This window comes from Podarcis bocagei, assembly GCF_964188305.1.
Source record: "Podarcis bocagei genome assembly, chromosome: 9".
NCBI classification, from domain to species: Eukaryota; Metazoa; Chordata; class Lepidosauria; order Squamata; family Lacertidae; genus Podarcis; species Podarcis bocagei.
Window position 1 is genome coordinate 5,270,100 of NC_138134.1, and position 15,450 is coordinate 5,285,549.

Below are 15,450 nucleotides of genomic sequence, written 5' to 3' on the forward strand. Positions count from 1 at the left end.
ATAATGGACCAACTCATTTCCCACACAATGGCTTATAACGAAGAATTACTGACAAAACCTTACCTGCTGTGGACTTTTGTCCTTCATGAGGAGGCCTATGTGGAATTCCATGGAGTTTATGAACAGCATTTTGGAGAAATGGTCTAAGACATAGGTGGCTGCTAAATACGGCAGCAAGCGCCATTGCTGGAAGAAAAATGAAATTTGCATGAGGAAAAACTGAGAGATACACATCCTTTTAAAACACTTTAAAAACACACAGAGGAGACATTTTTGTCCCCTTTGTAAAAGTGGTAATTTTCTTAACCTTCTTTCAGTGATCGATCACTCTGAGGGCCTTCTGGTGGTTCCCGCATTGCAAGAAGTGAGGTTACAGGGAGCCAGGCAAAGGGCCTTCTTGGTAGTGGCACCTGCCCGGTGGAACACCCTCCCACACATGTGAAGGAAATAAACAATTATCTGACTTTTAGAAGACATCTGAAGGTAGCCCTGTATCGGGAAGTTTTTAATGTATGATGTTTTACTGTGGTTTTATAATTTGCTGGAAGCCACCCAGAGTGGATGGCACAACCCAGTCAAATCGGTGGCATGTAAAAAAAATTACAATCCTGCTTTATTCTGCCCCTGCAGCCCTCCTCCGCAAGCACTACTTTGGATTTTTCTGAGCCAGGATTTTTAAAACTCCAAATAGCAAAACGAAAGCATCCCTCCTCATTTAACAAGGAGCCACCATCCAGTTCCAACAAAACAGTTATCCTTGTTCATGAAGGATGTTTGTTTTTAAGGTGTTGTATGTTAAAGGATGTTATGTACTGAGTTGAATAGGATCCAAACTGCAGCAGTCTGATTGGTCCTAGAACAATAGGATCCAGAATGCAGCAGTCTGATTAGTCCTAGAACAATAGGATTCAGAATGCAGCAGTCTGATTGGTCCTAGAACAATGCAGCAGTATGATTGGTTGGCAGGAACCACCCAATCCTGCTCCAGATAGAAGTGAATCCACAACCTGATTGGCTTACAGTAGAATTCCGGAATTAGCCAATCATGTGCAGCCCAATGTGTAAATAATGTATATAAAGCAGATACTGTGAGGGGACTTTCATTCATTCCTCCTCACCACTATGAACTGAATAAAGAGCATGAAATCACTTTGCGACTCTGAGTATATTTCAAAGGAGGACCCACTGGCCTATGTCTAAGACTTATGCTTAATTAGGAGTCTCACTGGGTGCAAAATCTAGCACTTCAGGCTTTTAAGGAGCACTCTAGATTTTCACCTGCATTTGGTATTCAAGAACAGGTATTTCTTCATCATCTGTTGGTCCAAACTGGCGCCGGGTAGCTGAGAAGCGAATTGCTATTGATATGGCGAGCTTCAAATTGACCACAGACATGGATATAATCATAACTCTTCCATTGGACAAAGCACCAAGAGAAACTCCTAAGCGCTGCTTGCGATCCTGGAGAAATAAGATAGGATAAGTGGAAAGGCTTTAAGGATTCGTTTGAACATTTTGTACCCAGAAAATTCTCCCCAAGGACACCAAGTGTTAACATTCAAAGTATAATATTGTGTTCATGTTCTTAATTACACTGCGATAAACTCTGGAGGGCACGTGAGGAAGAACTAAACAGATTAGGCAATAAAAGGAATCCTTAGTTAAGAGCAATTAAGTTTTGCATTAAGCACACGGAAGTTAGTTAAGCACAATTCATACCTTGAAGGCACTTGCATACGCTCCCTCAGCTGTGACATCTCCGGTTTGGTTCAGCAAGTTCCTTTTGGGTATCCTGACATTGTGAAACATTGCAAAGCTGCCAATCCAAAAAGAATGAATTAAGAGAGAACACCTGCGCATCCGATGAGCTGTATAAATCAAATGCTGAATACAGAGACAGTTATTAGTTTCACAGAACCAAGAGCAGACATGATGTTAAATGCATGAATGCATTTAGTGTGTCTGCTTCTTCTTTCAGAATAACAGCTGCAGGGGGACTCCTGAGAAGGATCACTTTCAGTTGCAGTCAACAGGTCCTGTTGCACTACGAGTTCCGACATCCTTGACCACTGGTCATGTGGCTGGGGCTATGGGAGTTCAACATCTGGAGGCACCGGGTTGGCTCCATGTGACTTAACTCTATCATTCTTACATTTCATTTCTGGTTATAGGCCTCCCTAGGGATGTGAAGGCTCAGGGGAAAATATGGAAACATTGCAGGAGGGGACTGTTCCCCGTTAACAGCGGTACCCACTGCTACTTACTACTTGCGTCATTTTAAAGGAAGCAATCAGGAAAACTATGTGCAGCACAATCCAACTGTCTCTTGGAAGGTGATGGGTGTGTGTGTGTGAGTGCGCATACGCACGTGAGTGTAACGCAAGGAAGTGACAGTGAGCAACACGTATTTTCTAGAATGTAAATTCCACAAATAATCCAGTCGGTGTCTTGGTTTACTTCCTCACACAATCTGGTTTGCATTTGTTTTGAAGCTTTGCCGGTCATCCTTGGGACCAGACTCTTCAAGTCAGTGCTTCCAACCTATAAAATGAGGGTTTTCTAGAACACCTGTTAAATGTTTGTCAATAATAGGCTGTGCATTCCAGGTCATGTGGCCAGCATGACTAAGCCACTTCTGGTGAACCAGAGCAGTGCACAGAAACGCCGTTTACCTTCCTGCTGGAGCAGTACCTATTTATCTACTTGCACTTGACGTGCTTTTGAACTGCTAGGTTGGCAGGAGCAGGGACTGAGCATCGGGAGCTCACCCCGTTGTGGGGATTCGAACCGCCAACCTTCTGATTGGCAAGCCCTAGGCTCTGCGGTTTAACCCACAGCACCACCTGCCTCCTGAATTAATTGTATCACTCTCCAATTTGGAATATTTCTGCTCTTTAGACTATCTTTTAGTTGACTTTGAAAAAATGTTTGGGTTTTGCAATTATTCCTTGAGAGGGAGCAGAGATGACTGTGAGATTCCAAAGCTTCTCTCCACTCTTTCATGTAATGGCGCACAATGATGTGGCAATGTGCTTGAACCATCTCAGACTGGGACAGATCAACCTGAAGGTCCTTTCACTGTGCGATGCACATGCTAGGATTTCTGTTCTCGAGGTCTGCAGAAGTGACTTGTAACTTTTGCAACATTACTTTGAAGTTCAGAGTATTTTGGTTCAAACTTACCCATTATCTAATCCATTCTGCCCAAGTTTTCTACCTATATCACCAACCAACACCCCTGGCATGGGAAGAAGTGTTTTCGGATCTCGGATCTGTAACAAATGCCTCCATTAAAACATTTACAAGAAGTCATTGAACCACCTTTTTGTTCCGGTTCAGAACTCTATACAATTAATTAGAAAAATGTGCACATCTGTTTCAATGCATGCAACTGGTTGGATTATATAGCTATGATCTAAAGGGCTCTCACATAGTTCACTGGGACAAGACCTAAGCTGAGAAGTGAATATACTTCTCCTCCCCTGGGGTTATCGGAGGCTGGGGGGAAATGTACTCACCAGAGGGGGGTCTAAGTAGACCCCTTCACTTTCTCTCACATAAATAAGTGTAACTGGGAACCATGCAGAACTAGGGTGGGAAAACCCATCTAAAACCCAATACACAACAAACTTCACATTTCCCACAGGCGCTTCTATGGGGCTCACAATGTCTTTCAGTACACGGCTCATTGTACGATTGCACTGTCAGGTGCCCTTCAGAGAAATATTTTTGTATCTGCTACAAGGGCACATGATGCTCCCCATCTTCATGAGTCTAAAGTAACGCAGGACTCAGCAGCACAGAGCTGTGCTCATCTACAGCTGCAGTGTCTCTGAACTTACTGTCCAAACGCATACTGAGGGAGCAATGCGGAGATTGCACTGGGTTGTACATTACTTTCTGCCTGGCCAAAGCAGGGCAAGGGCACTTGCAAGCCTTTCATACCCAGTAGAAAAATGTTTGCCTGAAGAGGGACACGTTTTAAGCACCCCCCACACCTTTAGTGACGCCTGAGTGATCTTATGCAATTTCCAGGCTAGCAAGTGACCGTTCCACAAAAAGTGTTTACAACTAGGAAATAGTAATAGGCAAATGCCACCAATGATCCAGGATAATGAAAAAGCTCTTGGCTTATTCCAATATTCTAGATTTAGATGAATTCATTCTCACCTGTACGACAAAGGAATGCAATCCATGGCACTGGCCATCCGGAGTATATAGCTGTGCGTAGACAACTGCATGAGTTGCATTCTTCCCCATGTTGCCAACCCAGAACTTTGCTGCTTCAAAATCCGGTGAGTGAATAATGAATTCCTACATAGTTGATAAGAGGGGGATGGGGAGAAAATTCTAAACACACTGTATATCTTCTCTGAAATATGAAGTTGGATGAATCTATTGACAACCTCTGTTCTGTGCTGTCGCAGCACAACCCCTGTCTACTTGGCGTTCAGCAGGGCTTTCTCTGAACTAAATGGGCACAGGACTGCAGCCTCAGTGAGCAGGACAGAAACGTAATGGAAAATAGTTTCACAGGAGTAAACAATACATACATTTTAGGAGAAAGGCTTCAAACAAAGCCACAGAGGCATTTTTCTTTTTACCACTGCACCACAGTCATGGAGCTCTTTTCCAAACTATTTACCAGCAGCAATGTGAGGTTGTAGGGTAGGGCTCTTCCCACGACAGGTCCCAATACAGTGGCCTGTCTGGATCAGGCCTTGCCCTCCACCCTGCTTACTGCACAAGGGCTCCGGAAGCATCTCAGGGCCCTTGCACCATCTTTTCAGAGCCTAGCCAGCAAGGCAGAGGAATTCTCCCGTACCGCATTCATTCATTGGACATGAGTCTACGTTTGTGATCATATAAGTAGGTTACATATGAGTTGCAGGCCCACTGAATAGAAAAGATTAGAGTACCTGGGTTCAGAAGTACAATGTCCTATTTTAATAAAAAGTTAAGTGAAGAATATTAGAGAACTTTACAGGGCACTGCTACTAACTTGAGTAGTCGGGTCATATCTAGCTGTAGTCCGCATGTTCTTGGTATTGCTGCCATGGCTTAATTCAGTCAGAGCAAAACATCCAAAGTTCTGGAGACAAAAGACACAAACTGAGTAAGAACTTGTACGATTCAAACCGGGGTAGCGTAAACATTAGGGCAATGGGGGATCTCTGTTGTAAAAGAGCTGCCCTGGAGCTCCAGCTTACAAACTTAAAGATGTTCATCTGTGAGCTTCAAAGTCTAGTCCTTAAACGATTCAGAGTGGGCACACTGCCCTGCAGCCGGGTAGAGGTCACCCACTAACCAGCAGCTGCCCTTTGGGAAAGGGCATCTCCTCTGGCAGGCTAGGACAAGAAGGTGCCAACCCTCTGCGGGCTGCATTTGACAGGTGTAGGGTGTAGAATCATAGAATCCTAGAGTTGGAAGAGACCACAAGGGCCATCGAGTCCAACCCCCTGCCAAGCAGGAAACACCATCAGAGCACTCCTGACATATGGTTGTCAAGCCTCTGCTTAAAGACCTCCAAAGAAGGAGACTCCACCACACTCCTTGGCAGCAAATTCCACTGTCAAACAGCTCTTACTGTCAGGAAGTTCTTCCTAATGTTTAGGTGGAATCTTCTTTCTTGTCGTTTGGATCCATTGCTCCGTGTCCGCTTCTCTGGAGCAGCAGAAAACAACCTTTCTCCCTCCTCTATGTGACATCCTTTTATATATTTGAACATGGCTATCATATCACCCCTTAACCTCCTCTTCTCCAGGCTAAACATGCCCAGCTCCCTTAGCCGTTCCTCATAAGGCATTGTTTCCAGGCCTTTGACCATTTTGGTTGCCCTCCTCTGGACACGTTCCAGTTTGTCAGTGTCCTTCTTGAACTGTGTGCCCATCTTTCAAGCTCCTGTCAGGTGGCAGCTGGAAATGCATGCCAAATGCTTCCAGCCGTGATCAGTTCCACTCAGGAGCTCTCAGCTGAAGTTTTGATCCCTTCTGGAAGCTGCAGGGCTTGCATTAGGAGGCTGTTTAAATTTGGCACCCAGTGCAATGCCAGCATCCTTCTTTCAGCAAGGATTACAGCTACTGTCAAAAGTTCCTGATTGGAACTGGTCCTGCCTGGAAGAAGCGGGCAGCAGGGCAGCATCGTAACACAAATGAATTATCTGGATTGTCGTCTGCCTCCTGATTTTTCCTTTGAAGCCACGGCTGTGCTTGTCCCACACCTGGCACCATATGATGTTGGGTTAGGGACAGGTGGCCACGCATGGCTATTGTGAGGCTGCAGCAGCTCTAAAGTGAGCCCTGAAATGCACTGTATTTATCATTTTTTAGCCATTTATTAAATTTGGATACCGCCCTTCATCTGCAAATCTCAGGGCAGTTCCTCCTTTCCCTCTCCTCCCACCTATCTGAGCTCAGTGTTTATATTACAATTCACAGGTGTAAACGTTTAGGATCAAGTCAAAAGGTCAATGTTAACACCAGGTCACCACAGCAACAAGCAAAATCCAAAGCAGGCATAGGCAAACTCAGCCCTCCAGATGTTTTGGGACTACAACTCCCATCATCCCTAGCTAACAGGACCAGTGCTCAGGGGTGATGGGAATTGTAGTCCCAAAACATCTGGAGGGCCGAGTTTGCCTATGCCTGATCCAAAGCTTAGTCAATGTATTAACAGTGAAAAAACACAAAATGAAAAAGTTTCCTTAAGAAGTTAAAAGAAAACTCTTTGCTTTATCCAAAGGAGTGTGCATAGAGTCCTTTAGAAGGGGGATCAGCTTTCTCCAATCCCACTGTTCAGAGAAGCAGTACTTCCCTTTCTGAACATTTTTTTTATGCTAGGGTGGGGATTCTGTGGCCCTGTATATGTTGCCAGACTACAACTCCCATAATCCCTGACTGCTGGTTGCACTGGCTGGTGCTAATGGGAACTGGAGTTCAACAACATCTACTTGGCAACAGGCTCTTCATCCCTTGGCTAAGTTCACACCTTTTGAAAATTGTTTGGTTGTGGGAATAGGGGTCATGCACACAGAACTGACATATACAGCTTAGGATACGCATGTGGAATCCTGCTTCCACCTGCATCACCCTTAACTGAAGCAAGGTGAGCATCTTTTGGACAGGTATGTTTGTGGCTTTGTGCTGAAGGACTGCACTCTGCTGATTTGATGCTGCAAGGCACTTCTTGAACTATTGCCTTATAAACTTGTATTAGATATTGGTGCTGATGATCCTGCAATAGTTTCATAAATGATGAATAAGCAAACTGATCCAGATAATTCATCATTTCCACTGTAAGAAACTTTAATTATGGTTTTCCGACAGAAACAGAGAAGCACTAGTAAATCAAAATGAAGTAACTCCATATGAGATACTATTTTACAAGAGATTTGCAGATATTGCTTCATTAGTATACGTAGCTAATAATATTGTTTTTAGAAACACCATTAACTCAAAATTAGTGGCAGTATATATACTGTATTTTAAAGCAAAGATTGATTTAGGTAGTTTAAAGAGTACCTTCATATTTGCATTATCTTTAATAAATTCTTCATGTCTTTTAGAGCCAGAACTCTCAATTGCACTTCTGAACACCTGTAAACATTAAAGACAATTAGCTGATGTAAATGATAAATAGTAAAAATATTTTTGTTAAAGTAGAGGAAGGGGTCAAAATGACATGTTCACAGCTCAAACCACAAGTCAAGTGTTAAGTTGCTCCCTTCCTAGGAGAAAATGCTATTCTGTGATATTTTACGCTATTCTGCATCAGGAAACACAACTTCATTACAAGAAAATAATTTTCTTCCTGGTTTCAGCTGCAAAGTGAAATAATGAAAATAAAAATGAATGATTCCTTGATCTCTGGATTATTATTAAGCAATAGTACTATATCTTCTCAAGGCCAGTGAAGAGAACAGGTTTCATCCTAGAGCACTTGCCACCATCCCACAACCCTCTCAATCAATTTTCCAAAAAGGGGGTATTTGTAACTGGGCAGTAGTCGTCACAAGGCAATGGGCCCAGGGTGATTTTTTCAAGGAGTGGCCGTATCACTGTCTCTTTCAAGATGACCAGAACCACTCCATCCCAAAAGGAAGTGTTGGCCACACCCAGGATGCATGTGATCACACACCCAACACGAAAAGAAGGGCAGGAGCCAATAAAATATGTCCCCAGGACACATCCGTTGATCCCAAAAGGGTGATGAGGCTGAATTGAACTGTTGAGTAAGTTTGACAATCACAATAAAATCAAACATGGAATGTGTTCGTTTTCAACCTTTGACACGCAAAGGCTCTGGTAAAGATCTAGTGAGGATATAGAGGTAAATCCTTCCACTGCCATAATGATGATGATGATGATGATGATGATGATGATGATGATAATAATAATAATAATAATAATAATAATAATAATAATGTATTTATATCCCGTCCTCCCCAGCCAAAGCCGGGCTCAGAGCGGCTAACAACAGTAAAATAATACAGCATTCTAAAATTAATTCGTTATAAAATCAGTTCAAATCAAATTAATGGCAACCATTGGGCTAGAGTTCTGTGAGGATTACCAAAGGAGGGGGTCAGGCTGTGCCTTGGCCCTGCGGAAAGGCCCTGCGGAAAGATGTCAAGTCCCACAGGGCCACAGTGTTCCACCAGATCAGGGCCACAGCCAAAAAGCCCTGGCTCTGGTTGAGGCCAGCGTAACCTCCCTGTGGACCGGGACCTCCAAGATGTTTTTGTTTGAAGACCGTAAGGTCCTCTGTGGGACATACCAGGAGACATACCATGTTTCAGGTCTTCCCATCCTGCCTCCTCCTCCTCCTAATGGGAAGCTGGGGAGAGTTTGTTCTTCCTATTCATCAGGACTTTTGTGTTCAAGGCACTGCTGCCCACTGGTGTCTGAATAATGATACTACTTCTTTAAAAGGGTTTAGAGAAGCCCAAACATCTGCCAGACCTAAGCATTTTTGTTTTTTTAAAGTAAGTTGCTTGGAGACCTTTCAGGCAGTGCTATTTTCCTAGAAAAAGAGATGCTGGAACTCACCATGAACACCTCCCTCGTTCTCTTAGAATGGCAATGGCGCCCACCTGAGAGGTGCCAGAACAGTGTTCCTGTAAGTTCCCCCAGAAAAAATGCTTTTAGGCAACAAGCAACTGATAATAAAAACAGTAATGGAATGCCAGGTGGGAATTCTGCCTGTGTGGCACCATCCGTGTCTGTCCAAAAGGGAGAACTTTAGGAAGATTCTACATAACTCTTTACACCATTAGGTGCTTCTTAACCCTAAAGGTTTCTTGGCCAGCTCAGATCACTGCTGTAAGCGACGAGGAGGTTTTGTAGACTGTCTGCTTTGCTCCCTGTATGACAAAAACCAGCTTAGCTTAAACCCAAAGGAGACAGTGCAATTCTGTTAGCTTCAATCAGAATCTGACCAAGCTCTGTATCAACACAGGGAATTGGTTTAAATAAAAGTAGAGAAACAGTAGTTTAATCATTTCTCACAGTTAGATGATTAGATGACATGATGAGATAATGGTTTATAATTCTGATACCAGTTTTATAAATTTATTTATTTATAAAAATGTTTATATACCACTGTATCATAAAAACATATAACAATGGTTTACAACCATATAAAAATATACCGTAAAACCAAAGAATTGTTACAATATGAGTACATCGCAGCTGCAAATTGGCAGCTTGTTTACATCACATGATGTGGCTAGTCCTGGGAAAGAATCTTCCAGGCAGTTCACGGGATACACAAGGCTTTGTTCCGTGTGTAATATGAGACCTTCCTGTTGCGTTTGTAAAGGAAGTCTGAGTCACTTACTTGGAGAAGTTTGAACTAATCGGACATGTTTTCTGTAGAGTTGTATAGTCAGAAATAAACAAGATGTAAAAGGACTTTCTGACTATTCTTCTTTCCCCTGTGAAAGGGGAGAAGGGGGTGTACATCTTCCCCACTGGGAGATGTCGCCTATCAAGATCTCCCTGGTCTGTCTGGGATGCCAGCCAGAGGAAGATCACCGGTAAACAAGCTCCGGGAGCAGGGAGAGAGGCCAGCCTCTCCCGAGGGGGCTAGTTTTACAACAAGTGGTAGCAGAACCGATGGACGCTGGTTGTGCAACAAGTGGTAGCACACGGATGGTGGCTACGAAGTAACGGCTAAGGACGGCTGGAGCACCGGTGGAGGCGTTTTTTGCTGATAAGCGACGTTCCATGGACCCCTGACGGTTGCTGATTTATGGCTGATGGTGAACGCGGATTGAAAGTTCTCCGGTTTGCTCAGAGAGGCTGCTGTTTTCGGATTAAAACAGAGCGGAGAGAAGGCCACATACCAAGCATTCCAGGGGAGCTGATAAAACTGCCGTTGCCTGCCAACAAGTCGTGAGTACTTTACGGGCTGATTTATAGGCTCATTAGCTTCAAAGGAAAGAGTGAAGCAAGCCAGAGCAGTAAAAAGCTCAGAAGCTGGGGGGGGAAAGCTGTTGGATTTTTCAGCATTAGCTTGCTGTCTCGCAGGCTGTTGGAAGGGACTTTCCAAGCTGAGCTAGCTGCCAGGTGCTTGCAGCTTGTAAACAGCTCATACGACTTTTGGATTTTTCAGCACGTAGCTGAAAGCTGTAACTTGGAATCAAGATGGATGCCAAGAAAGGGGCAGGTTTACCTTATCCATCACCCCTAACTAATGACAATTATTCCTCATGGTCTGTGAAAATGAAAGCCCTGCTTCAGAGTCAGAGAGCATTTGGAGTGATTAAAAATCCCGTTCCAGCTGCACCCACAGTAGCTTGGAATTCTCAGAATGTGAAAGCCAGGTCGGCTATTATTTTGTGTGTCTCTGATGAGCAGCTCGTGCATATAGCGGATTTGCAATTTCCACACGAGATTTGGGAAACGCTACAGCAAATCCATCAAAGGGATGCCGCAGGCACAGCGCTGCTGCGCTTTGAAAAGCTCACAAACATGCGACTAGCACCTGATGGTGATGTCCAAGTGCATTTGACAGAGATGAAATTCTTACGCCAGCAGATGGCGCAACGCAATTTCCCTCTTCAGGAAGAAATATTTTGCTTCATGATAATTAACAGTTTGAACTGTACGTACAAAACGGTTGCAAGTCAACTGGGTTCTCTACCTGCCCGGGATCTCACGGTGGAGAGAATTTGTTCTGTGGTTCTTAATGAGAGAGACCGCCTTGCTGCAATAGCTGTTGCTGACAGGGGGAGTGAAGTTCGGAGTTCAAGCACCCCCACTGTGGTTGCCACTGAGGAGCAAGCTGTAGCTCTGAACGTTGTTACAATTGTAACCAGCCAGGGAATATTCAGAAGAACTGTAAAAGGCCACGTCAGCAGAAAGGAGCTAAAGGGAGCTCTGCAAAGCCTGAGGCTTCAAGCAAAGGTCATGCCAAGTCAAAGGCAAGACCAGCAAAGGCTTTAATATCGCCGGGAGCCTCTTCATTAGTTGAGAATGTGTTTATTCTGGACACGGGCTGCACCCAGCACCTAGCATCACGCAGAGAATTGTTTTCTACGTTTGAGAAGCAAAGCTTCACTGTGAAACAAGCCATTGGTCAAGAGATCGAAGCGACCGGGTTTGGAACTGTTTTTCTGGAAAGCCTGAACTTGACTATAAACAATGTGTATTATGTTCCTGATTTAAAGTTCAATCTGCTGAGTGTTTCTCAGATGACAAAGAAAGGACTGGTGTTGTCCTATGATAAGGAGAGTTGCAAAATCTTTAAAGACGGAAGCTGTTTCTTTCTGCCAGAGAGAAAGATGGACTGTATCTATTGATTTTTGATAAGTCAGATTACAGAATGTGCACTGAATGTGATACTAAAATGTTTTCTCTTGCAGGTGTATCCAAGGATAAGAAGGCTGCAAAGATAACCAGTGTTTTTCAGCGAGTGTATGCTGATGTAATTGGTCCTCTAGCACCATCTAGAGGCAATGCAAAATACTATCTTGTATGTGTTGATCATTATTCTCAATATGTATGGGTATATGTATTGAAATCACCAAAAGAAGCCTTAGCAAGGTTTCAGGAGTTTTGTGACAAGGTTAAAAATGTTCATAATGCTAATATTGATTATCTTTTCACAGATGAAAAGCCAATTTTCCTTTTACAGGATTTTCAGGATTTCCTTGAGAAGCAAGGGATAGAGCATAAGGTTGCTGTTTCTGAAACTTCATGGAACAAGAGTATTTGTGTAAAGGTGAACAAAAAGTTGCAAAATGGCACGAAGGCACAATTGCTGAGTTCACATTTGCCACATGAGTTTTGGGCTGAATCTTTATCTTCTTTCTGTTACACTTGGGTAAGAAAGGTTTCAAAAGGTATGGAAAGTTCTCCTTTTGAGAAGCTCTTCTACAGGAAACCTTCTGTAACACATTTTAAGGTTTTTGGATCTCACGTCCGTACTGAAACTCCACATGGGGTTAAGAATGCCAAAGGCATTTTTGTGGGTTATGAAAAGGGTCTATACAGAGTAATTTTTGTCTGAATCTGGTGAGGTGATTCTCACAAAGTTTCTAGAGAAAACTCCTGGACAGGAGAGAGAGGTTTTTCACACATTTCCCACTGATAACAGTTCAGATGATAATTCAGATTATTCTGGTACTGAGAGTGGCATAGAAAGCTCAGAGAGTTCTGTTGACACAGTCATTGTGAGGAGTTCTCACACAATGTCCAGACCTACTGTTGGAAAACTAGCCCCCTCGGGAGAGGCTGGCAACTCTCCCAGGCTCCCGGGAACTTGTTTACCGGCGATCTCCCTGGCTGGCATCCCTGCAAGTCCAGGGTAGATCTTGATAGGTGACATCTCCCAGCTCGGAAGATGCACACCCCCTCCCTCCTTGCAAGCCAGCAAGAGAAAGGAGATAGTCAGAAAGTCTACATCTCTACAGTTTATTTCTGACTTTACAGCTGTACAAAAACATGACCGATCTGCTCAGTCTCCATCGAGCAAGTGACACAGACTTCCTTTACATACGCAACAGGAAGGTCTCATATTACACACTGAACAAAGTTTTGTGAAGCCTGTGAACTTCCGGGAAGATTCTTTCCCACAGCTAGCCACATCATGTGATGTTTTCACCAAGCTGCCAGTTTGCAGCTGCGTTGTTCTCATATCGTAACACCTACACAGGTTAAGGCTGAACTAGAAGTGACTGAACCACTGTTTACTGTTGGGCGTGGTTCTCCAAAAGGTCCTGAGGATAAACCAGTCAGCAAACAGGATCAGCACCTCATACGCAGGTCTGAGAGAATCACAAAGGGCGTACCACCAAAAAGGTATTCTCAAGAGTTTGCTAACTCAGCTGTAACATGTGTTACTATTGTTGACAACTCTAGACAAGTTAAAGGTGTGTCTAAGTCAGAGATGAAGACACAACTGGGAGTTACTAAGCGCAACACAACTTTCCCTACCCAAGGTAATGCAGAAGCACTCATTCCTTGGAAAACAGACAACCAGAGAGTTACACTGGTGAAACCAGTGGCAGGTAGTTCCAAAGGTGGAACTGAAACAACAGGGGATTGTTACGTGTATAACAACTCTTTGTTTTCTTCTCTGGATGAAGCTTTGTTCGCAGCTAACGTTGATTCATATGGGGGAGGATGTTACAATATGAGTACATCGCAGCTGCAAACTGGCAGCTTGTTTACATCACATGATGTGGCTAGTCCTAGGAAAGAATCTTCCAGGCAGTCCACGGGATACACAAGGCTTTGTTCCGTGTGTAATATGAGACCTTCCTGTTGCGTTTGTAAAGGAAGTCCGAGTCACTTACTTGGAGAAGTTTGAACTGATCGGGCATGTTTTCTGTAGAGTTGTACAGTCAGAAATGAACAAGATGTAAAAGGACTTTCTGACTATTCTTCTTTCCCCTGTGAAAGGGGAGAAGGGAGAAGGGGGTGTGCATCTTCCCCACTGGGAGATGTCGCCTATCAAGATCTCCCTGGTCTGTCTGGGATGCCAGCCAGAGGAAGATCACCGGTAAACAAGCTCCGGGAGCGGGGAGAGAGGCCAGCCTCTCCCGAGGGGGCTAGTTTTCCAACAAGAATAACATCCTAAAACCACCCTGAGACCTCCGGGTATAGGGTGGTATATAAATTCAATACTACTAATAATGATACAGTGGTACTTCTAGTTGCGGACACGATCCGTCTCGGGGTGCCATTCGCACCCCAAAAAGTCCGCAACTAGAGCGGCACTTCTGCGCAAGTGCGGAGTGCAATAGAGCACTTCTGCGCATGTGCGAAGCGCACAGAACGCTGTGTATACACTTCCGGGTTTGCCGCGTTCGCAACCCCAAAATCCACAACATGAAGCGAACGCAACTAGAGATATGACTGTAATAATAAGTGAAATAATAATAAGTGAAAAGCAATTTAAAAGCAAAAAGAAATTAAAAACAAATATCAATAGACTATTGTGGAGGGTGTATGTTCAAGCAATGAAGTTTTCACTACAATTACCACGTGAAAAAAGTGTCAAGCCACTATAGCCTCTAAATCAAAAGCGTACATAGAGCAGCTCAGATGCAATCTCCAAAAATATTTATCCAAAATAAAAATGGAATGCTTTGCTAGTAGGCTTGAGTCTTTAAGGAAATCTATAAAAGAGCTTACACCTGCATTGTACATACCTGGGAATTTAGCAAATATTTGGCTCCTAGAGACCAGTCATACATCCCCAGGCAAGTAATCAGCGCCACAACTTTTAATGGTTTCTCAATTATGTCTTCTAGCCGTAGAAAATCATATTCAAAGAGTTTCCTACAGCGGAGGAAGGTTAGTTCACGGTATTTCTCAAGAGGAAATTCTTCTCCAGTGTGACGAGCAAAGAGAGGGTCATTTTCAAGAGCCGAGAATATTCTGCTCTTCATGGAAGAAACACATCAGAATAGCTGAATGTCAGATTTGAATTTATCACTGAACTGAAGTATTCATATTTTATATATTAACACATTTAGTCATTTCCCTATGCCATAAGAAATGTACAAGGACAATCAGGAAGCCGTTTAAAACTTAGTAAATGTCAACCATCTTAAAAGCAGTACTACATAAGTTCACATCCAAATGTTGCCTCACTGATTAAAAGCTCTTTGAATCATTATTATAGATATTGCATTTCATGTACTGCACTAAAAGCAGTAGAAGTTTGGATCTGATAAAGAAGTGCATAATTTCAATTTTATACCAATATAATTGTGTGGTTTTCCTCCAGATCAAAAACACAATACAAAAGAAATCTATCCCCTCCTCAAAAGGCTTCCAATATTTCTGAGATTATTGTTTTTACCCAGTCCTAGATGGAAAACCCTTTAAGCATGAACATCACGCACAGTCCTATCAAAATGTAAAGTAACTTTCTGGACGGCCATTTACACTGACAAAAACAAAAACACCTCAAATCCCTGTTTATCAAGGATCATGG

At 43.4% G+C, this 15,450-nt stretch overlaps 1 protein-coding gene across 1 annotated transcript in view; it reads right to left on the reverse strand.

Annotated features, from left to right (window-relative positions):
* The window catches only part of ACOX3 (acyl-CoA oxidase 3, pristanoyl), a 28,676-nt gene that overhangs the window by 11,087 nt on the left and 2,139 nt on the right, over positions 1-15,450 (reverse strand). Inside the window, 8 exon segments of the mRNA XM_081207688.1 lie at positions 64-186; positions 1,279-1,461; positions 1,720-1,816; positions 3,184-3,272; positions 4,171-4,314; positions 5,003-5,092; positions 7,521-7,595; positions 14,660-14,893. Coding sequence (XP_081063814.1) covers positions 64-186; positions 1,279-1,461; positions 1,720-1,816; positions 3,184-3,272; positions 4,171-4,314; positions 5,003-5,092; positions 7,521-7,595; positions 14,660-14,893 — 1,035 coding nt within the window.